This window comes from Pinus tabuliformis, chromosome 1_2 (genome assembly GCF_031772625.1).
Source record: "Pinus tabuliformis cultivar Carrire ecotype Pingquan chromosome 1_2, CPIR1, whole genome shotgun sequence".
Lineage (NCBI taxonomy): Eukaryota > Viridiplantae > Streptophyta > Pinopsida > Pinales > Pinaceae > Pinus > Pinus tabuliformis.
In genome coordinates this window covers 328,098,106-328,122,820 of record NC_142298.1, presented here as the reverse complement: position 1 = coordinate 328,122,820, position 24,715 = coordinate 328,098,106, and the positions used below count along the sequence as shown (strand labels likewise).

Here is a 24,715-nt window from a genome sequence, read left to right as displayed (position 1 = left end):
AGTAATCCCCTCCATAAATGCTTCAACCTCATATTAGAAACCATCAATCGTGTTGGAGTTCAAGTTCCACCATGAATCAACAACAAAATGTACACTTCACCTAGCACATGAATGTTTTTGTTCACCATGAAGATTGGCAAATGGATTCCTCCAGCAAGAAGAATGTCATACATAATATGTGGATCCAAAATATAGTGAGGAGAGGATAATGCAATGTAATATCCCTAAGGAAATTTTACAGTAAATAATCAAAGCATGCATAGACATAAACACACAGAAAATTACTCAAACATCAGAACACCAATTTAGAGCCAAAAATTGCGTTGCTGAGCCATTTTATTGATAAATCATGAAGTACAATAGGTGCTTGGAAAGTATGCACCTGGGCTTGCCCAAGGCAAGCTAGCTAAGCCCAAGTGATGAATATGAGATCTCCTCCAAGCGTGCTAGCTGGTTCTCCTTGGCTCTGCGCTGAAATGCCCAGAAAATGAGTTGTTGGCTGTGTAGAATGGCTACTAGGGCCTCCTCTGGTGCTCAGAAAATTTCGGGAAATTAACCCCGGGCTCTCCACCAAATACCCAAAATAACCCACGAAGGAATTGGCCAATGGTTGACCTTGGAATTTTGGCCCTATTTTCCCTCAATGGCTCTGTTGTTGGGTAATTCAACCCACCTGTCAATCCTGTTGCAAAAGGCCCCCAAAATAGTTGCAATCTCCAACAAAATACTTCCCCGAACTCCTCCTCAAGTCTCAACCCCAAAATCACTTCACTCCTCAACCTCCAAGCATGCCTCCTCCAAGAACTGTGCAATCCCTACACTGTTGTTGTTGAACCTATCCACAAACTCGCACTCCATGTTGCTGGTACGAACTGGAGTAGATGGAACTCCCTCCTTGCGCTGGCACTCGAAGTCCACTGAAGCAAGGGTTGAGATTTCCGCTCACAAACACTCGTGTGCTAAACATCACTTGCAGACTTGGCTTCAGCTCAAGCGTGCTATTTCAAAGACAATTTCTCAAAGATCACTAAATGCCCAAAATCAGTGCCTCTTGCTCCTTTTGTCCAAAAGCCTCCAAAATGCCCATGTGGGCCCAGCTCGACTTTCCCCCACCAACTTTACTCCAATGGGTGTGTGTTTCCCTTGTGGACCGCATTTCTCTATGGGTGGCCCCCACGTTCCACTAGAGGCTCGATTTTCCTCCTCCATCTTCTAATGTTTGGGCTCACTTTTGACCAAAAATACATGTGGGGCCTCTAAACCCACACTTCCTAAGTGCTAATGCGAATTTATTCAAAACTGGGCAAAATTGATGTTTCACTTAGCATTGTTGCTAAGTGGGAATATCACATGCAACAATAGCAATGGAATATTGATCTCAATCTTGGGATTCAACTAGTAATATAAGATTGCTAATGAATGTTATCTCAATCTTCTAATATTCATTAGGCAAGGATTGAAACTTCATCAATGTATATGGCTCAACTTGATTCGTCTCCAGTGTAGTGGTTTGAACTTCAATTTCATTATCTACATTATTGAACATAGATTCTATGATTGTCAAACATGGCCACACATTTATTACATAATGTCTGACAAAATTTATATCCAACAAAGCTTTTAGTGAAACATCTCTATTTCTCTTTCCACTTGTTCAGTGTAGCAAGCGACAAGGAAGAGGTTCAGGCTTCTTCAAATATCAGATCAGTGAGACCCATATCTCTTCTTGTCCCTCCCAGACAAGTCATCCTTCTTCCCAAGACGTTTGAGGAGCTCTCGTCCCATACCTCAAAAGAGACTTCATTAAACTGGCAAACAAAGCAATTCTAGGAGGCCTAGAGCCAGAGACAAACTTCCTTGGCACAAAGTACTACTCACCATGTTCCATCAAGCATCTAGTGATTTATTCGAAGTTTAGACCCCCGCACCTTGAAAATGTTAGGAGTCAGCATGAATGGTGTGCTATCATACTCTATCACACTATAAATTTACATCAAAGAAGGGATCCCATTGGCATCATACCTTTATGTGATTCCATATGATGCTCTTTGTTACCTACTGGAAGAAGCATGAATGCAAGGGAAAATCAAAGGTATCTTATAACCTTATGGTAACCAACTCCTTAATGCCCACTTAGCAAATTCTCCCAACCTTGAATGTTAGGAGTTAGTATAAATGGTGTGTTCTCGGAGTCTATCGTATTCTACATTTCCAACAAGCAAGGGTTCCCATTGGCATCATATCTCTATGTGATATGATGCTCTTGGTATGCTCTTGGTTACTTATTGGAAGAAGTATGAATGCAAGGGTGAAAACATAGGTATCTACTAACCAAATGGTAACCAACTCCGTAATGCACACCATGTAGATGACTCAACTCTCTCACCTAAGCTCACTTAACATTCTATGGAGGGCACAATGTTATAATTGGTAACTTTGCAAACTACATGGGGCAGTTGTTAGTAGGGAGAAAATGGAGGTTTTCCTTATTGCACAATAAGAGCCCCCATATAGCTGCAGCTAGGCATCCTTTTTGACATATAGGTTTCTCTTCAATATCAATGGAGGTGGATTGTGGGCAAATTTGAAGAGAAGACTCTTGCTTCGTCCATTCTAACTTGCCACTTATGGGGTGAATTATAAATGTCGAAAAGAATTTTAGCATTAGGACATTTGTATTGCTCCACATGAATCTTTCTTTCTCAATTTATGTATAAATCCCTGGAGACAGGGCCTCCCTCATGCGGCTTGCGACATGGGTTTACCCTGGGATCAAGGGGTTTTGTGCCTTCCTAAAGTAAAAGCCCAAAGAGTGGACTGTGTCAGAAAATGGGTGATACAGGGAATGGACAGGATGCCCCCTTTGGCAACTCTTAATGCATCACCAAATTCAATTGGCTCAGCATATTACAGAGATTAAAGGTCCTTTTCAAATCTGTGATAATATCAATAACGCAAAGGCATTTGTGATCTAAAGTTTCATTGCACTCAAGAGGGCATGGGCACCTTGGTAAACAATCTCTGAACTTCTCTATTGGCAATTTGAGGGACCTTGTGATGTTTGGGATCTAGCATCCCAGCCAATATGAACATTCTAATCTTCAAGGGGGAAAATGGGACTCTCACCCAACTATGTAAGTAAAAGGTTGCCAAGGTAAGGATCATTTTTTTGGAAGGACTTAGGGGATCCATAAACTTAGCAACGACACACATGGACTCTGAACCACACTCAAAAAGCTTTGTAGTGCTAACAAGTTTGGTTTAGAAGTTCTTTGCCCTATGATTCCATAAAGTTGTTTATCCAAAACGTAGATACATGGGGGAAGGCCTTGTCTGGTTTGATTGGGGATGGAACAATGGGAAGCCTTTATATATATGCGACAAAGGATCTTTATGAGTTGGTTAACAACTCCTTTGATCTATGTACCCACCTAAATAAAGATGAGGTTTGAAGATCTGGTTGAACGCTAGCTACAGAAGTGTCATGCCATTTGGAAGGCTCATGCCCCACTTAAAAATAAAGTTTGGGCGTGGAAACCAGTTCAACAAGTACTGGTTGTCATGAGTAGGTTGAGAAAAGTTGGCATTACTAATTTGGTATCTAAATTGTGTAGTAAGGACGATATAATTCAACAAGTTTCTTGGAGATGTCAGACTAACAAATTCTTTTGGCCATGGTTTCCAGCTGAGTATCATGCCTTCTATGTACCTCCAATTCCATGGAATGGGCCTCTCCTGGGGGCACGTGAATGGACTATGACAGCAACAAATTGCTTTGGCATTCAGTCTGTTTTGTTGTAAATAGCATTTTGTGATAACATATAGTGAAGTTACTTTAATTGAGGTTCCTCACTCCTTTAAGAGATGTAAGAAGCTTTAAGCAAGCATTGGCTCTACTCTTGAGAGTTAATCTTAGTGCATTCCATTGTGATGTTCATTCCCTCCCTGTAGGGGTCCAGGTTCCATTGCTGGCCTTTTTAGCTTTTGTAGATCAGGATTTCCCTGGTACCCATGTTGTCTACACGTAGTAACAACATTCAATCCTGATGTACTTATTTGTTCCCTGAGGTAATATATGAAGAATTTTGAAAATATAAACATCCCTCATTAAATAGTCATTATATAATGCTCCAAATGTTAGATATTCTAGTGATTTCACTAATGCAATTAACAACTTGGCCTTCGTGCCTTAATATCTCAGGCTGTACATTGCAATCATAGTTGGAAGCATTGCAGCTTACACTGTCTCCAAAGGTGCCTGTTCCACCATAGATAAAGAATCATCCACTTCCTCCAAAGCACAAACCAGTCCAACCTTGGATTTAGATGCGAGTTTGAGTTGCTTTCCTACTCAGAAAGGCTTCTGTGGGAGTTCATTGTTATCCACTCCCACAGTGATTTTTAATATAAAAGTTTAACCTCATATGTAATATTACATGATAATATACCTTTATATATAATATATAACATATATATTATATTGCTATAAGGTTATACTATAACCTTATAACAAAATTATACTATGCCACAAAATTCCTCAAAATATATGATGGAGAATGGTGCAAACTTGAACTTCTTCAATCTGCAATCTCTGAACTCAAGTAATTTGAAGGATTTGCTTTTTAACATATATTATTCTTCGCTTAAAGCAAGTGTTTATCTGAGAGGGAAGGGAAAATTGAGATTCAATATTCACAAAAATGAATGCAGCGAACATTGCTATAGTGGATCAGTATTTCAGGCTGGCACATCTGCACATGCAGGGTCAGCTGGGTATGCACAGGCAAAGGCATGGTGTTTACAGGACAGTGAGTGTGTAGGAGCAATGGAATCTGTAGCACCAGTAACATCTATAGGCAACTAGCATAACAATAAACTAATGGCAGCTGTGTGGTTGAGTGCCACTGTGGGGTGAATGAGGAAATTTTTGTGGGATAATTTGCAAAACAAATGCAACTCAATCTCTCATGGGCCATGCCTTTTCATATATATTTCTTTGACATTGGATTAGAAAAATGTCAAAAGAAAGACTTCCTCCAATAAAACCATTTGAATTTTTTTAAATATACATGGAAAATGATGACAATATTTTCCATATTTGCCTATCTAGGTTTGCCTGGATAGTGTATTATGAATTTATGATTAGTAATTTTGATAATATAAAAAAATGTCCCATAAACTGCCGGACAGCAGTATAAAGCTCTACCTGTACATTAGTGACCACTTGTGCGAGTGTTTTAATCATCCCTGCTACTACATTTGTGCTCCCTCGTTGCCTGGAAATCAAAAGAAAACATAACTTTGGAACTTTATATCAAAGAATTCAAGATCCTGATGATTTAGAACTTTACTGACAAATGTATACAGTGTAAAAGAAAAACAGAACAATGTAGAACCTACTTGGAAAAGGAAAATATAATCATCATGTCAAAAACACACATGTTGGCCTAGCCCAAAGGGTTAGCTCAATCAGTTGAATCATCCACCCAAGGCATGATGCCAATGGGGAGGCCATAGTCCACAGGTTCAAATCTAGTCAAGAGCCTCAGTGTTATCAGTCAATATTGTGGCTTGCAGTTGAGCCACCCCCCATCCATATATTCTGTGGAAACGGGGGTGTTAGGATGATCCTGCAAGGTTTTCCTTGAGAAAGAAAAACATAAATTTCGGCCTAATGTTCACAACTTCACATGGAATTATTGTATTCAATATGAACAACTGAAGGATTGTACTGTTCAAACTCTTGATGTTTAATTTAATAGCTAATGTCTATTAGGCATAGCAAGAAGAAGAATAAGAAATACAGAACAAGACACAGAACCTAACTATTCCAATGCAATGTTGCAAATATCATATCACAGAATATATCAAGGCCCTGGAAAGAAATTTATTGGAAATATCGGAGAAAAGATTGGAAAATATAAGTATGCAAAAATTTGGACCTGAAAACCCCAGAAAAAATTGGCAACCTGAAAAACTCAGGGAAAAAGTGGAAAGATCAGAAGATATTGGAGATTTTTGAAACACTGCAAAGTCAAATTGTGTTATATTCTAGAAAGTCCTCTATGTTAAAAACTTGAGCTCAACAAATCAGTCACAAACGTTTATATGCTAAATTTGATCATATGGATAAGTGAGTGCCAAATCGTTAACACAAGCTTTAGATCTTGATGGGCTTGTGTTATGTCAATTCCAACAAAACTGCATTACAAACAATAGACAACTGTATCAAAGCTGTCCTTGACTCATCAGCAAAATACATATAGCTTCCTTTGCTATCGTTGTTAACCCAGATTTTATAGCAATGTATCTTGAGTTCTCACTTGTTATATTTTTGCAGTCAGTACCTTCTGTCTTATTGGTAACTAACATTGCAATTAAAGCATGCACAGCTTTAACATAGTTAGTTGCCTTAATGGGGTCATAATCAGTTGGTGGGTGATTGCCTCCAACAATTCAATGGGCAACCTTTTAGAGTATAAAGAGGCCCCCTCTTTTCAATAGCATATCATCACAAGTACAAGGTATTGTACCTTCATTTGTTGGTCAACATTAACCTATGTAACTACATTAACAAGTATATGTCTCTTTCATATAATTACTATTTTACGTGTTATTTGTTGTTTTTCCACAACCCTGGTGTCTAGGAACCACCCCCCATCCATATATTCTGCGGAAACGGGGGTGTTAGGATGATCCTGCAAGGTTTTCCTTGAGAAAGAAAAACATAAATGTCGGCCTAATGTTCACAACTTCATGTGGAATTATTGTATTCAATATGAACAACTGAAAGATTGTACTGTTCAAACTCTTGATGTTTAATTTAATAGCTAACGTCTATTAGGCATAGCAAGAAGAAGAATAAGAAACACAGAACCTAACTATTCCAATGCAATGTTGCAAATATCATATCACAGAATATATCAAGGCCCTGAAAAGAAATTTATTGGAAATATCAAGGACTCATCAGCAAAATACATATAGCTTCCTTTGCTATCGTTGTTAATCCAGATTTTATAGCAATGTATCTTGTGTTCTCACTTGTTATATTTTGTCAGTCAGTACCTTTCGTCTTATTGGTAACTAACATTGCAATTAAAGCATGCACAGCTTTAACATATTTAATTGCCTTAATGGGGTCATAATCAGTTGGTGGGCAATTCCCTCCAACAATTGAATGGGCAACCTTTTAGAGTATAAAGAGGCCCCAGTACTAGGTATTGTACCTCCATTTGTTGGTCAACATGAACCTATGTAACAGTTGTACTACATTAACAAGTATATGCATCTTTCATATAATTACTATTTACGTGTTATTTGTTGTCGAGGAGCCACCCCCCATCCATATATTCTGCGGAAACGGGGGTGTTAGGATGATCCTGCAAGGTTTTCCTTGAGAAAGAAAAACATAAATATCGACCTAATGTTCACAACTTCACGTGGAATTATTGTATTCAATATGAACAACTGAAAGATTGTACTGTTCAAACTCTTGATGTTTAATTTAATAGCTAACGTCTATTAGGCATAGCAAGAAGAAGAATAAGAAATACAGAACAAGACACAGAACCTAACTATTCCAATGCAATGTTGCAAATATCATATCACAGAATATATCAAGGCCCTGGAAAGAAATTTATTGGAAATATCGGAGAAAAGATTGGAAAATATAAGTATGTAAAAATTTGGACCTGAAAACCCCAGAAAAAATTGGCAACCTGAAAAACTCAGGAAAAAAATGGAAAGATCAGAAGATATTGGAGATTTTTGAAACACTGCAAAGTCAAATTGCGTTATATTCTAGAAAGTCCTCTATGTTAAAAATTTGAGCTCAACAAATCAGTCACAAATGTTTACATACTAAATTTGATCATATGGATAAGTGAGTGCCAACCGTTACCACAAGGCTTTAGATCTTGATGGGCTTGTGTTATGTCAGATCCAACAAAACTACATTACAAACAATAGACAACTATATCAAAGCTGTCCTTGACTCCTTAAGACTCTAAAGCATTGAGCTGATATTTCAATTTTGTTAGTGCTAAAGAGTCAAGGACTCATCAGCAAAATACATATAGCTTCCTTTGCTATCATTGTTAACCCAGATTTTACAGCAATGTATCTTGTTTTCTCACTTGTTATATTTTGTCAGTCAGTACCTTTTTGTCATATTGGTAACTAACATTGCAATTAAAGCATGCACAGCTTTAACATAGTTAGTTGCCTTAATGAGGTCATAATCAGTTGGTGGCCGATTGCCTCCAACAATTGAATGGGGAACCTATTAGAGTATAAAGAGGCCCCCTCTTTTCGATAGCATATCATCACAAGTACTAGGTATTGTACCTCCATTTGTCGGTCAACATGAACCTATGTAACAGTCGTATTACATTAACAAGTATAGGCCTCTTTCATATAATTACTATTTTACGTGTTATTTGTTGTTTTTCCACAAACTTGGCATCTAGGATAGAGTCTTAAATCTCTGACGCTACCAAACCAAGAATCACAATGAAGCTACTTTGCACAACGGAATATAAACAGCAGTAAATCGACTAGTGCACAAAATATAGACAACTTTTTACACAATTTTGTACAATAACCCAATTTTGTTATATTAATCAATATGAATAATATTGTAGAAATTTCTGTTTTCCCACCCCGGTTTTCAGTTTCTCCTTATTTCTCCCATATAGTTAAATGCCCTTTCCTATAACCATACATTTAACAAGCTGAAAAAAATAAATTTGCTGAAAACACAAATTCTGAAAATTTTACAGAATGCTGGAAATTGCAGAAATAAAAATCAGCAGTAATAAACAGTCATTAAAACACATTTAAACACTGAGATTTTTTGTCAATGTGACCCTGGAAAAACCCCCTACAACTCTTGGGGAAAACCAGTTTGAGAGCTCTTCTTTATTTCTGAAAATTGTCTTTTACAGTGAGAAATTTTCAGCAAAAAATCAGCAAGCAAATTTACAACTTATCTCTTTTCCCATGCTTCACAGCAAACTGGAAATTACAGCAAACAGGACAGCAATAAATGTTGTACGGTCTCCTCGATTTTCGTGCCCACTTTCAGCATTAAATGTTGTTGTATGGCCCTCGTTTTGCGTGCAAAAAAACCAGCAAACTGCTCCTCGATTTTTGTGCAAACCTCTCCTCAAAAATCGTGCCAAAATCTGCCTTTCACTGTGTGCTGAATCAGCTGTACAAATCTGCTCAACTGCTGCCTTGGAATGTGTGCCAAGTTGTTGTCTCCTTCTCCTCCCTGCTCAGAAATCTCTCTTGCTCTCTTGCTCTCCTTCTCCCAATCTACTCATGAAATAATTGAATCGAATGTGATCTTTTCCTCATTTTCCTCCCTTAATATAACTCCAAATGACTTTTGGGTGATCCAAGTGACTTTTGGGTGATTCTAAATCCAATGGCTGAAATAGATTTAGATCAATGGCTGAGATTAAATGCTCATTTAAATCTCACTTTTTTATTTTTTAATTCACCCCACTTTAATAAAGACCCACTTAGTCATTTATTTCCAAAGTCACTTTTCCTTTCTAATTTTTCATTGACTTTATAAAAGTCACTTTAAAATTAGACTTAGTAACTTTATCACTTAAAGTCACTTTTAAATTTTTAACTTTATAAAATTATAAAGTCACTTTAGGAGAAAAATTAAATTCTTTTGGACACTTTTCCCTCGGCCAAAGATCAAAGCCTAAGGGAACCACCTGTCCTCCGGTACCAAATTTCAACACTCCCTCTTACCGAGGAAGGTGTTCCTCACCACATCCATCTTGTCTCTGAAGTAGACATGCTTGCCCCGTGGTAAGGCTTTGGTAAGGATATCTGCAACCTGCTCATCAGTGGAAATATACTCAAGCTTCACAACTCCCTTCTTAACATAGTCTCTGATGAAATGATATCTGATCCCGATATGCTTTGACCTGTCATGAAATTCTGGATTCTCCGTGAGTTTAATGCAACTCTGATTATCACAGTAAATCACTGAAGGTCTCAACGGCTGACCAAATAAGCCAAACAACATCTTGCGAAGCCAGATAGCCTCACAACTAGCTAGACTGGCTGCCATATACTCTGCTTCCGCTGAACTCAGTGCTACTGACTGCTGCTTCCGGCTGAACCATGACACTACTGCTGAACCCAACCCAAAACAGCACCCTGAAGTGCTCTTCCTATCAGAAGCACAACCTGCCCAATCAAAATCAGTGTATCCTGCCAATCTCACTCCATCTCCCTGCCTGTAGTCCAGACCATAATCCACTGTCCCCTGCAAGTACCGCAAAATGTGTTTTGCAGCCACCCATGAACCTTCCTAGGCTCACACATAAACTGACTCATCGTGTTGACTGCAAAACAGATATCTGGTCTAGTGTTGACCAAATACATCAAGGAACCAATCAGCTGCCTATACAATGTGGGATCCACCAACTCGGAATCCGAAGCATGAAGCTTCTTCCAGTTGATGATCATCGGTGTCGACATGGGTCTACAATCCTCCATATGGAATCTGCTAAGGATGTCCACAATATACTTCCCCTGCTCCAGGAAGAAATGCCCCTCCTCCTGCCACACCTCCAAACCCAAAAAGTAATGCATCAAGCCGATGTCCTTCATCTCAAACTCCGTCGCAAGATCTCTCTTGCAGTGCTCTATGAGTCTTTTTGCACCTGTAATGATCAAGTCATCCACATACAGCACCAGAATGAGAGGCTCCTCACCAATCACAATAAAGTAAAGGTTCGGATCTGCCTCACTCTTTGTGAAACCCATCCCCTGCAAATATGTATCTATCCTGGAGTACCAAGCTCTGGGAGCTTGCTTCAGGCCATAAAGGGCCTTCTTCAGTCTGCACACATGGGACTCCTTCCCATGCACCTCAAAGCCCTGTGGCTGCTCAATGTACACCTCCTCCTGTATGAAGCCTGTTAGTGTCAGTCTTTCCAGCCTTCCTCCAGTGATCAAACGTGCTCTTACAAAGTGATTTTGAAGTGTCAAAGTCAAATTTTGTCATTTCAGTGAGTCTTCAAGAAAAATTTGGTCACTAGGCATTAGGTCTAGGCTTTGCCCAAATGTCAGTCCATGTCATCATTCAGCTGAGCCTATCATCATTCAGAGGGTTGTCATTATCATGTCAGTGTCTAATGAGTCTTTTTACAACTTATTCATGCTTCAGTTGTGCCTAGGCAAGGTCATTTCCCTCTCCTAGGGTTTCGAAGGCAATTTCTCTTGGGCAGCTAAATAATCAGCAAAACTCATATCCTAATGTTCATACACCTTCCCCTATCCTTAAAATACCCCTATCAGATGCTTTCCATCCCTTAGATCCGCCAAATTCCTCATTTTTCCACAAACCCTAGTTTCTAGCTACAACTTGGCAATTTTCTAGGTTGGGCCTGTGTTTTGCCCTTTTGGACCCCTTCCCCTCGCTCAATCACTGAGATTCCACTTTCCCCTGCTTCCTAACATCCCTCCCCACTCCCACAAATTTCCCCAAGAATTTAGAAGCCCCCTATCCCCTTCATCTCGCTCCATTTCGACAAAATTCCTTGCTTCACACATCGGAACAAGTCGCACTCAAATGATGTTCCAGAGCAATCAAAGATGAATTTTGGAAAACTGAGAGAGGTTGTTTCTCACAACATGCCAAGGAAGAAAAACCTCCTTCACTTTTTACACAGGTGTCATGGTTTGAGAGAAATGTCAAGAATATCGTTGCCTCAGGAGAATCAAAGACACCTCTGAAGTGACCTTGGGAAAATCAAGTTTTCTCCTAGCTTGGTTGGCCAAATGATTTTCTTGATGGGTAAAATGATAACTAGACACAAAGAGCTTTCCAATGAGCTATCATGAGCTCAATTTGGGATTGAGAAAGACATTCAAAAGTTGACTGCAACAGCACTCTTCCTTCAGGCAGCCTCATTTGGCACTTTTTGACCAGTCTTGGGAGATTTGATTTTTGACAGGTCAAATCAACTCCAAATTGAAAAATTCCAATTGGGTTGGAAAGTAGACTCAAAGACCTTTCCAACGAGCTATCTTGCACCTAATTCTGACACTGGGAAGGCCTCCAAAACCCTCCTGAAATGTGCGCGACCCGTTGAGAGTTCTTCTGCAGTTCAGAAAAGCAACGTGCGCGACCCGTTGGGAGGGGCGACCCGTTGGGGATTTCTTCACAGAAATTTGCCAGTGAGCTGCCAAGGAACCACAAATTGCTCAAGCTTGCAAGGTAGGCCCTCAAATCATGAAAATTATTGCTTGCTACAGTGTAAGAAGATCATGATAATATTTTTAAAAGCCTTCATTTGCAAGCAAGTACAGACTCCATTGTGCTTTTGGCTTGAAATTGTCAAAGTTGTTAGGGTTAGTTGTGCTGTTTTAAGGTATTCCTTTTCATCCCTATTGTTCTTACATTTTCCCATATCCTATTTCATATTCCCTATCATTTGTATTTAAATTTTCCTACCAAAAATGTTAAGAGCCCTAAAACCCACCCCTATTCCTAAGAAATTAAAAAATCAAGCCCTAAACCCTACCTCCCATAACATCCTTGCAAATGAAATTGGATGATGATGTATATGTCATGCACAGCACCTTCACCACATCATGAGATTGTTCATAAGGAGGGTAGACCATCACAGCAGCATGATATCCCCGGGGCTAGCCATGTCAGCTCTCCTCCGCTTGTCACTTATCAGAGAGGCCAAAGGACCTTAATTGCAGCAGTTCGGCGAGTATTTTCTCCACAGCAGGTGGAAGGGGTCTCGCTTTATTCACCAGCACAGGTACTACAAAGGGGCAAAGAGCCCATGATTCATGAGGATCCGGTGATTGATCTTGAGGTCAGTTCTCCTAGCCAAGAGGCGAAGGAGATCATTCAGCATCTCAGGGCTGAAAATGATGTTTTACAGAGGAGACTTGAGGGTGCTCAATGGACTATTACTTACCTGGAGCAGCGGAACAAACAATTGGAGGAGGAAAAGGCACTTGATGAGCTATGGAGGATCCGTAGCGACCGAGTCTTGAACCGTAGGAGGCCCGGTGATCCATTGCCTGCTGATCGAGTCACTGCTCATTCAGGAGAATGCCCACTTGGAGAAGCTGTTGGCTAAGGCCAACCAAGAGAAAAAGCTATTGAGAAACATGAAGAATCACTATTGGGCAAGAATGCATGTATGCAAGGCCAAAATGAAAATGTTCCAAAGGAGGTTATCCGAGGCTCTTAAGCGGAGGAAGAAAACCAATCCACTCCGTATCTTGGCAGAGGCATCCCTCAGAGATCATGGCACTCACTAGCATCAGCTACAGCACAAATCCCAAAAAAATTTGAGAATTTTGGGTAATTTTGGCATTTTTTGGAAATTTACAGGTTTTGGCTTCTCAACGGGTCTCACCCTCGGTGAGACCCTTTGTCATCGTAGCTCCGTTTTGCGAAAACTCAACATTTCTAGATTTTTCATCCAAAGATACACATGCCTATGGATGGACTTGAGTTCTTATGGGGATTTGGGCCTCCAGAAGGTCAAAATACAGGCAAAATTTGACTTTCTGCCCCTTTTTTGAGTTGCAGAAGCAGTCTTGGGAGAATTGACTTTTGACTGGGCAAATGACCTCCAAATCCAAAAATTCCAGTTGGGTTGGAAAGTAGACTCAGAGACCTTTCCAACGAGCTATCCTGCACCCAATTCTGACACCGGGAAGGCCTCCAAACAGAGCTCCAAAGTGCGCGACCCGTTGAGGAAATGTGCGCGACCCGTTGAGGAAACTTTGCCAGATTTGACCAGTTCAGCCCAGAAAACGCAGTTTGGCTCCAGTTTGACTTTTTGAGGTGGATGGTGGTCCTCTTGGATGTAATTGTGACACTTTTTGGATATTTTTACTCTTGTTTAACTCTTCTAGAAGATTCTTGCATGTAAAGGGTAAAAATTGAATGTATGAACTGGTTTCCAAGTTTATAGAGGCAAGTTGTTTTGACTGCCTATTTTCTAGTGCTTAGTTTAGAAGTGGTTCAAACAGCTCCTAGGATAGTGAGCTCGACCCCTAGAGGCAAGGGAAGAGGTTGGCCTGCCTATATTATGTATTTTCTTAATCATTTTCAGAGGTTGGAAGGTTGGACTCTTGAGGGAGAAGCTATCATTGTATATTTTCACTGTATTTCTGCAATTTTTGGCTAAGGAAGACCAGGGTTTTGTAGTCATCTTTGGGATTCTTGTGGACTCATGTGTTGATGGTGTGTTTCTCAATGTTCTTGTAAGCTTTGTTATGTGATTCATTTCCTTTCTTTACTGCTGCACATTAAACAAATGAAGTGTTAAAGTATGAATTCATGCTAGCCATGCTCTGCTTTTAAATTTGTTTAATTTCCATGTTTTCTACTGTCTAAAGGGAATTCAAAGTCATTGTTTGCTCTCTTTAACTCCTCATCTTTCATTCCTCACCATTCATTTCAGTTAAAGGCATCAATACAGGCTCCTACCTCGCCCCAAAGACCCCCCTGCAGAAACTGTGTCAAATCCCCACACCCTAAATTGCAGTTCCTCAATTTGCCACCAAAAACCCCCAAATCAACCTTTATAATCAGTTTACTAGCCTAATATCATTGTTACCTTGTTGGTCATCTCATCCCATTGAAAATCTCCCGAGATTGACCGGAGAGAGCCTTCTCCTGCCCCGTAGGGCTAGCTACGAGGCTGAATGGTTTGATGTAGCCTTGAGGTTTACCTTTTTCAGCCTGAGGTGAAATTTCAAGCGCTAACAAAGCCATTGAGAAATGCGGTCTTCACATCCATCTGGTGGATCTTCCAACCCATCTCTGCTGCTCTCAATATAATGGAGCGGATCGAAGTATATCGAGCCACGGGAGCGAAGGTCTCTTCATAATCAACTCCCTCTACCTAGGAGAACCCTCTAGCCACAAACCTCGCTTTGAATTTTTCAATGCTGCCATCTGCAGCATGCTTTACCTTGTAAAGCCATCTGGAAGTAACCACGGATTTGCCCTCAGGCCTCGGCACCACCTCCCAAACATCATTCTTCATGATAGAAGAATACTCCTCCTGCATGGCCTCTCTCCAGACCTGCTGGCTAGCTGCCTCCTCATAGCTAGAAGGCTCAGAGTCAAGGATGCTGGTAACCATCGCCATATAGCTACAAAACCTCTCAGGTGGTCTACTCTCTCTGACCGGCCTCTTCCGTTCAGCAACAGATGTGGCATCTCTCAAGGTGTCCTGAAGCCACTTGGGCTTTCTCTTCCCTGAGCATGCTTCTCCCATAGGAGAATGAAACTCCTCCTCCTCATCACCATCAGTAGCCTGAACTCCTGACTGTCTGTCTGCTGTCCTCCTGCCTGCACCTGAACCTGTAGAAGCTGAGGTACCGTGTGAACTGTCCATCAATGGACTCCCTAGTGAACTGCTCTGCATGCTGCCCGGAGCACCACCCCTCTGGCTCGGCGAGCCACTGCTCACTGACGGACCTGACATCCTCATAGATGTACCTCCGGATCCTCCTGATCCCTGCCCACTAGATCCCTGCGACTGACTCAACTGCTGCTGAGGGTCTGGCTGATCCAGATACTCTAACTACCGTGACCTCCTAAAGGCCCTGTCCTCCTCGAACTTCACATCCCGTCTGACAACAACTCTCCTCTGTGCAGGAATGTAAATCCGAAAGGCCTTTGAGGTCTCACTGTAGCCCACAAAGATACCCTTCTCTGCGGTGGGCTCTAGTTTGGTCCTCTTCTCCTTCGGTATATAGGAGTATGTAATGCATCCAAAGATATGAAGATGACCAATATCAGGCTTCTTCCCAGAGAAAGCCTCCTCCGGAGTCATGTGCCCCAAGGCACGATGCGGACTCATGTTCTGCAAGTAAACAGCTGTGTTGCAGGCCTCTGCCCACAAGAACAATGGCAACCCCTGATCATGTAACATGGCTTTGGCAGCCCCTATGATGGATCTGTTCTTCCTCTCCGCAACCCCATTCTGCTGGGGGTTGTAAGGAACAGTGAACTCCCTCCTAATGCCTGCCTCCGCACAATAGTCAACAAACTCTCCAAGGGTGTACTCTCCTCCATTGTCCGACCTCAAGGACTTGATCTTTCGACCTGTCTGAGTCTCCACAAGAGCTCTGAACTCTTGAAACCGCTTGAAGACCTCACTCTTGGTCTTCAAAAAATAAATCCAGGTCCTCCTGGAGTGATCATCAATGAATAAAACATAGTACTCATATCCACTCAAGGAAACATGAGACATCCGACCGCTCACATCGGAATGAATCAAATCAAGTATCCCCGTCGCTCTGCTGTCACTGCTGGGAAAAGGGGATTTGGCAAATTTGCCCATCGCACAACCTCTGCAAGTATCAAAGTGATCAGTACTGAAATCTGGCACACCTGTAGTGATCTCCAGCAATGTCCTCAAGGCTCCATGATACATATGTCCCATCCTGCGGTGCCAAATCTCACACAGCTCAGAACTGCTAGCTCTGCTGTCGGTACTACTGCTCAATGCCAAAAGGGGCTGGAATGCAAACTTGTACACCTTTGCATGGCGTACACCTATCACTCTAGCTGAAACAGCTGGAGTGCCCCTGGGATACATCAACACCTGTCCTCCCCTGAACAGTACCTCATATCCTCTGTCCTCCAAAACTGAGACGGATATGAGGTTCTTCCTCATCCCTGGCACATAAAGAACCTCTGACACCTTCAAGGGAGGTTTGGACTCCCTCTGAAATGTCATTGTCCCCACCCCGACTGCTCTAACAACTCTGTCATCACCGAGTACTACCTCAATATCAGTGCCACTCTCTGAAAGCTCTGAGAAGTACTCACGGACTCCTGTCATATGACGTGAAGCCCCACTGTCCACATACCAGATACCTGAAGATGCTCCGCTAATCGAGGGAAAAGCATGCTCCCTCTGAACCTGTGTGGCAGGTGATCCTGCACTAGAGGACTCACGCGTAGTGAACGCAAACTCTCGGTCAAAACGACCAGCAAAGTCCTCAATCTCTGCTGAAGCTGCCACGTCCTGGTTCTTCCCCTTCTTCTTCTTCTTCTCCGGACACACAACTGCATAGTGTCCCACCTTTTGACAATTCCAACACTTCACCTTGGAATAGTCCTTCTGTGTGTTCCCCTGTTTACCTTTACCTTTGCCTTTGCCCCCACCACTGCTTGTGGAAGCCTGCTTCTTCCCTTTGCCTTTCTTGCTTCCTGCCACCAGTGCTACATCCTCATCCTGCTCAACTGGCTTGGCTGCCCCATGCTGACCTTTCCTGATCTCTGTCTGAATGCAATCATCCCAAAACCTCTCCCATGTGGAAAGGGTCTCACGTGCACAAACCCCATCAGCAAAGTTCAACCATGAACGGGGGAGGCCATTCACTGCAATCCGCACCAACTCAGTGGGTGGAATGGCCTCTCCAATCGCTGCACATTAGTAATCTTTGTGAGATATCCAGCTGCACTATCATTACCCATCTTAATGTTCTTCAGCTTCTCCTTCAGGACCATCTTCCGGTTCTCATTGGTACTCTGGTAGAGATTGGACAATGCTGTCCACATCTCATGGGCATTGCTCTTTCCTCTCACATGAGGAATGCAATGGTCTTTGATTTCGTCTAGAATCAGCCTCTTACCCTTGTTGTTCTTTTTATTATAAGCTGTCAACTAAGTAGTATCAGTAGGCACAACAACAGGGTTCTGTGTGGTATGCACCATGATATCCCAGACTTCTGCCTCCTCAAAGATACTCTGCATTCTCTCCTTCCAAACGCTGTAATTTATATGCACATCCAGCCTATCCTCCACCCTCAATCCCAATGACATCCTGCTGTCCTAAAACTGAAAAATAGCACTGCTGTAGTAAAAATAAAATTGTTGTTTATGAAAAAATCAGCTTGCTGGAATTTTCTGAGTGAAAAATCAGCAACTGTAATTTTTCCTTTTGCTGTCCCAAACTGCCCTTCAGCACTCAAGCTCTAATACCATGTAGAAATTTATGTTTTTCCACCCCGATTTTTAGTTTCTCCTTATTTCTCCCATATAGTTAAATGCCCTTTCCTATAACCATACATTTAACAAGCTGAAAAAAAATAAATTTGCTGAAAACACAAATTCTGGAAATTTTACAGAATGCTGGAAATTGCAGAAATAAAAATCAACAGTAATAAACAGCCATTAAAACACATTTAAACACTGAGATTTTTGGTCAATGTGACCCTGGAAAAACCCCCTACAACTCTTGGGGAAAACCAGTTTGAGAGCTCTTCTTTATTTCTGAAAATTGCCTTTTACAGTGAGAAATTTTCAGCAAAAAATCAGCAAGCAAATATACAATTTATCTCTTTTCCCATGCTTCACAGCAAACTGGAAATTACAGCAAACAGGACAGCAATAAATGCTGTATGGTCTCCTCGATTTTCGTGCCCACTTTCAGCATTAAATGCTACTGTATGGCCCTTGTTTTGCGTGCAGAAAAACCAGCAAACTACTCGATTTTTGTGCAAACCTCTCTTCGAAAATCGTGCCAAAATCTGCCTTTCACTGTGTGCTGAATCAGCTGTACAAATCTGCTCAACTGCTGCCTTGGAATGTGTGCCAAGTTGTTGTCTCTTTCTCCTCCCTGCTCAGAAATCTCTCTTGCTCTCTTGCTCTCCTTCTCCCAATCTGCTCATGAAAGAATTGAATCGAATGTGATCTTTTCCTCATTTTCCTCCCTTAATATAACTCCAAATGACTTTTGGGTGATCCAAGTGACTTTTGGGTGATCTCTAAATCCAATGGCTGAAATAGATTTAGATCAATGGCTGAGATTAAATGCTTATTTAAATTTCACTTTTTATTTTTTAATTCACCCCACTTTAATAAAGACCCACTTCTTCATTTATTTCCAAAGTCACTTTTCCTTTCTAATTTTTCATTGACTTTATAAAATTCACTTTAAAATTAGACTTAGTAACTTTATCACTTAAAGTCACTTTTAAATTAGATTTAACTTTATAAAATTATAAAGTCACTTTAGGAGAAAAATTAAATTATTTTGAACACTTTTCCCTCGACCAAAGATCAAAGCCTAAGGGAACCACCTGTCCTCCGGTACTTAATTTCAACAAATACAACAGTCTAGGGCTCCCTTACCAGGGATAATGGCCCTCATACATCCACTAATACAAAGATACAAAATTGGGGCTTGGTCTCAGTCCATCGACAACCAATCTACCCTCAACAAGATACTTTGACCATCTAGTTGATGTAGCATGCAATCACAACTCCTCTCAGTCGTACCATGTACCTGCCCAGTCCTTCGGCTCCCGATCTGCAGCACTGCCTCTATCAATGATCCAAGTCCATCTGGCCACTGAACCTCGACTATCCAATCTACTCATTAGTTGTGCCTTAGTCCATCAAGAGCACAACACATCGAGACTCTTGTCGAGTTGTTTACAACTCCATTTGTGAACAACTCTCAACTGCCCAATGCTACTCCTCAGCTACTTAGGGACTTCAGCCCACTATAGTCATCTTGCACTGCTCCAATGAAGACTAACATAGGGCAGGGGGTGCTACCACCTATCACTGCAAGATGTCCATCTCTCACAATGAACACTGCTAGGAGGATTGCCCATCTTTTGTTGTAGATGTCCTCCACACACAAGTCTAGGGTTGCTCAAACTGCTCCTGGCTGATCAAACCCTTGAGCTCTTCTTCTACCACTCTAGCAAACACCTAAGTCCATGAAGATGGTGCACACCGGGCTCCAACTTGGGCACTATCACGCTGCCCTCCAACAGACCATAAATGCCCAATCCACTGTCCACACTTGATCCACTCTCACGTTGCCCTCCACCAGACCACGAGTGACCAATCCTTGTTGTAGCATCTTCTCTTGGTTAAGGCATTTGACACCTAGGAAACCCTTCCCCTTAGTTACTAATAGACTTCTTCAAACTTTCCTCTCCTAGGACCTCTCATCCACTAGCATCAACCATCAACCAAGATGACTTCTACAACACACTATTGTTGCCTCTTGCCTCGATTTTTGTGCTTCTAGAAGACTGGTTAGGGCACACCAACTGCCCTAAACCTCTGCTCCAAACATGTGTTAACTTCTCCAACTAGGTTGTCACCTTTGTTGTCCTTATAAGCCTTCAAAACATTGTATTAGGGCACACTACTCCTCAACGCACCCTACAACAACCTGCTCTCAACAGCAAGATGAATCTGCCCCAAACTCAAGGAGAATGCCTTTGTTTAGGTTGCGGCCTCCCTTCAATAGTTGTGGCTCGGTGAGGAGACCCTCACAAGGCTTCACAACCCTACAAATAACCTCCTCACAGTGTTATACCTACAGCACTCTCTTGTTATACCTACAGCACTCTCTTGCGGCCCATACAGAGACATATAACACACCAAAATAGCACAAAAAAGCCTCACAACATACCTCAGAAATGTGGCCTAGTTTCTTCAAGGGACCCGCTCCATAAATAGTCCAAGACTCGTCCTTTAGGCCTCCTCACAGGCTGCCTTAGACCTTAGATAATTGTGGCCCAACTCCTTAGGAAATCCACTCCTCAACAGCAGTCCAAAGACTTCCACAAACTTGTCTTCCCAGCCTTAGAATTCGTTGTCCTATTTCAGAGGTATTTGATGATTGACTTGGATGTAAAATGATCTCACACAAGCCCTCTATTTATATCTTTTTCTAGGGCAACGTCTAGCCCAACAAAGGGTCACCTCATGTCAAGACCGACTTGACTTCTCTAGACAATTTTCCCACCCTTAACTTCAAAAATTAATATCTTCACTTGTAGACCTCGGATTTGAATGATTTTCGTTGTGTTGGATTCGTCTCAACGTCCTCTATCATCTCCATCTATCACATGTCCAATTCTCTCCATGGTTTTGGCCCCAACATCAATGGGTGCAAAACCCCAAGCTTGGATTTCATGCCCACAAAAGACTTTTGTGTGCCAACTCCTCCACAACCCTCAAGCCTAGGGTTTGGAGTACCTCCCAAGCTACAAATCTCAACATTATTCTACTTGGTTAACTATTATAATAACATTGATAAACATACTCTATTAAAATACCATGCTCTAAATTTCTAGCCCCTGGAAAAATTTGAGCACACCATTTTGGCTTATTACAAAGTATCGAGACTAACACGAGAGCACCTAGTCCTATTTGGTGAAGTAAGCAGGGCCAAAATAGAGTATATGGATGTCCCCCTTCATAGTTCAATAATTGCGACATGCAAACATGAGGAAGGCACAAGTGAAAGATTCTAAGGAGATCCCAACTAGTGCATGGACCATGTTAATTAAGAAAATATCAAGAGACAAACCAAACACTGCCAACAGTGGAGATTGCATTTTAATGACAAGAATTTTAATGATGATCCCAAGTTTGATTGAAGAATCACATGCAGAGATAATGAGAAAATCAAACACACATATCTACATCTTCACATCTTCATGTGCAATGTCTCAAACTGGTTGTCACTGACTAGAATGGGATTTTCCCTAACCTAATATTGCAATCTACCAAGAAAACACACCATCGATGCAAAGGTTGCAAAATAATCCACCCAAGATTGCAAGTTTTGAAATGACAATAAGACAATCAATAAAAAAATGTATGTGCATATGACTTTATTAAGAATCACATAATCATTCACAAGACCATAGGAACTGCCACTGAAGTCCTCACATGACCAGTGCCTTTGGCGTTCATCAACAGTATTCATGCAGATGAATCTCACATGGTCCTTGTTCTATGTTGTGGCACCATCACCTTGGTATATCTATCATCACTCATATAATGTGTCAAATGTTGATTTTTTGTGTAGCATGAAGAGGTATTCCCGCATGCCAAGAGACCTCCTCAGTCGGCCTAGAAAATTTATGGAAATTAAAATTAAGATAAATTTTATTTTGGGTTTCATGTAGGCTCAAAAGGGACAAGCCAGCCCCACCATGAAAGGTGTTGAATTTTTTAACGACTATGGAGAAATTTCCCTAGAAAACACTTTATGTGGTTAACCCCTTTCACGGTTGAAGCGAATTATTTCTCAAGAGCAAATTATTTTTCATAAGAGCAAAAGTTATTTGAAAACTATTTTATAAAGCAATTAGACATGTGCAAAAAAAACCACTTAAGTTATCTAATTCGAATGGATCACTCTAGGAGCTTCCAAAACACTTAATTCAAGGAAGGGATTTTGCCACAAAGATTTCTATATATTGAAGAGAAGCCTTCATTTGCAACACATCGAGTTCTCTCTCTCTTGCTTTGGTGGACTAGCTCTCGCATTGGTGATCAAACCCTCGCATCAGTAATTTATCTCTCGTATCATCATTGGCAGATCTCTTATTATCAACAGCAGATCTATTGCAGATTTGCAGATCTTTTATCATCATTGGCAGATCTCTTATTATCAGTAGCAGATCTATTGCAGATTTGCAGAGCTCTTATCATCATTGGCAGATCTATTGTTTGGCAGATCCACTGCTTGGCAGATCCACTGCTTGGCAGATCTATTATCTAGCAGATCTATTGTTTGGCAGATCTATTATCTACCAAAGGAACTGAATTTAAGTCTGTTCAAGCCACAGAAGGAACAAAAGGAACTAAATTTAAGTTTGTTCAAGCCACAGACAGGATGCCGAGATAGGTCTAAGAAAGTCACAATTAGGAGGCCATATTAGGCCTGGGATGACCGCAGGAAAAGGACCAAAGAAGCCCTGTAGAGGCCGCAGAAGATCAGGGCCAAGTCATGCCTTGTCAGCTGCAGGATGACAGATTGAAGGGTTGTTCAGACTTGTTTAGCTGAGCTCCAACACCAAATTTAGATGTTGTTCAAGAACCTAATGTGATGATATTTTGAGGATAAAAATCAGTGGCATTTTTGTATATGGAAGCAATCAAATTTGGATCTGTATCAAGGCTAAGTCTTGTTGATTGTTGTCTACTCATAAATTACTAAAATATCTCCCAAACTGCAAAAAGGAATGAAGTATAAAATTGTTGAAGTGTATGAGACTCCTTGATGTGCATGGTGTGACTCCTAGCTGTTGATGTCATATAATATGGTCATGAAAAGACAAGTGGAGCCAATACATGGTGATTGTCTGAGAAACACTCAGAACATGTGATCTTGATTGACTGCTAAGGCATGATGGCTTGTTGATATGAGAATGTATAGATGAATACGAGTTAATATATTGGCTACAGTTAGATCAGATTGCAAAGGTTTACTTGGTGTTGCATATAGCATTGTGAAGGGTATATTGTTGTCATGAGACTGTTGTAGCTGCCATGCTATTATATGTGTTCTACTTCTATGTCATCTGAAGGTTCAGTGTTCCTAAGGATTGTATGCAGCAGGGAGCATTTATGGTGCCATACATAACTATTTGTATGTTGTCGCTAAGAGAGGGTAGTTGTTGAGGTTTGCAAGCGTATGACGGTGTCCTTGTTGAGGAGCTGTATGATGAGCAAAGAATGAGGTTTCAATGATGAACAGGGTTGGATTCGATCTGGGGCACAACTTCCATTGACAATGATGAATCAATTTGTTCATTTTTAGCACATGGACCTGTATGCTCACACCTTGCTTGCTTGCTTTATGAAACCAAAAATTAGTATCTATGTGTAATCCCACATGGAAGATGAGCTAAACAAACAACTCACATTGGAGAAGTCATAATATGTACCTGGAAAGGAAGTAACAGTGAGTTGTGTTGTTATATAGTATTAAAGGCGTTCATGTACAACTACGTTACAACAAAATCGTGGAGATGTTAGAATGGAGCTAATGGCAAGGTAAAGCCTACTAGGGAGGGCTAGTTAAGTCATATTAGGACTGTGGATTTGTTACAGCTAGGAGTGTGTGGGCTGAAGGGATAAGCTCAGACCTAAGAAGCTGATCAAGGAGTCTGCCAGGTGGGTTGCAAGTTGACAGTGAACAAAAGGAACTGATCTTTGTAGGCAAAGGGCAGCCTGGTACAAGAGTTGAAAGTAAACTTGGAGTATTGCACGCAAATCAAGGTTGTGCGATGCATACCTGGTTTATCTCCTTGATAGTGTTGGAAATACTGAGAGGGGGGTGAATCAATATTTCTTAGCAATTAACACTAATCCTTTTCAAAGCATTAGTTAATCTTTGGTTATTATTATTGGTCTTCTTCAGATGATCATAAACAATAATCAACAGTAGACAACACCATACAACAACGCAAAAAATAAAACAGAGGACACAGAGATTTTTAGGTGGAAAATCCCCTCCGGGTCAAAAACCACCAAACATTTTTTTAGTAATTGTCTTCTCCCTTTTAAAAGAAAATTGATTACATCAAGATTTCAGATACAACTAAGGGAGGCATCAAGCCCCTAATTCACAGGCCACAACTTGTAGGACGCTACTAGACCCTAATATCTTGTTGCAACCAGAAGGACACCTCAATGCCCTGTAGATCAGGCCACAACCTTATGAGCTCCCCAACACTTTGTTTACCAGCTACTGTCGAAAAAGATGTTTCGCTGCCCTGTTAGTTTATCAGCCACAATGCCCCATGCAAGCCACAACTTGCCCAAGCACCACCCTACCGCCCTGAAGTGTTCTCAAACCACAACCTGACGGTGACTCCAATCACCTGCCTTGCACCACCCTGCCACCCTGACGAG

The 24,715-nt window shown here is 41.2% G+C and overlaps 1 protein-coding gene across 2 annotated transcripts in view; it reads right to left on the bottom strand.

The window, feature by feature from the left end:
- The window catches only part of LOC149205703 (uncharacterized), a 392,500-nt gene that overhangs the window by 267,413 nt on the left and 100,372 nt on the right, over window positions 1-24,715 (bottom strand). For both annotated transcript variants that reach the window (XM_089395141.1, XM_089395142.1), the window contains exon 11: window positions 5,207-5,276. In XM_089395141.1, coding sequence (XP_089251267.1) covers window positions 5,207-5,276 — 70 coding nt within the window. The remainder of the gene's footprint in view (window positions 1-5,206; window positions 5,277-24,715) is intronic.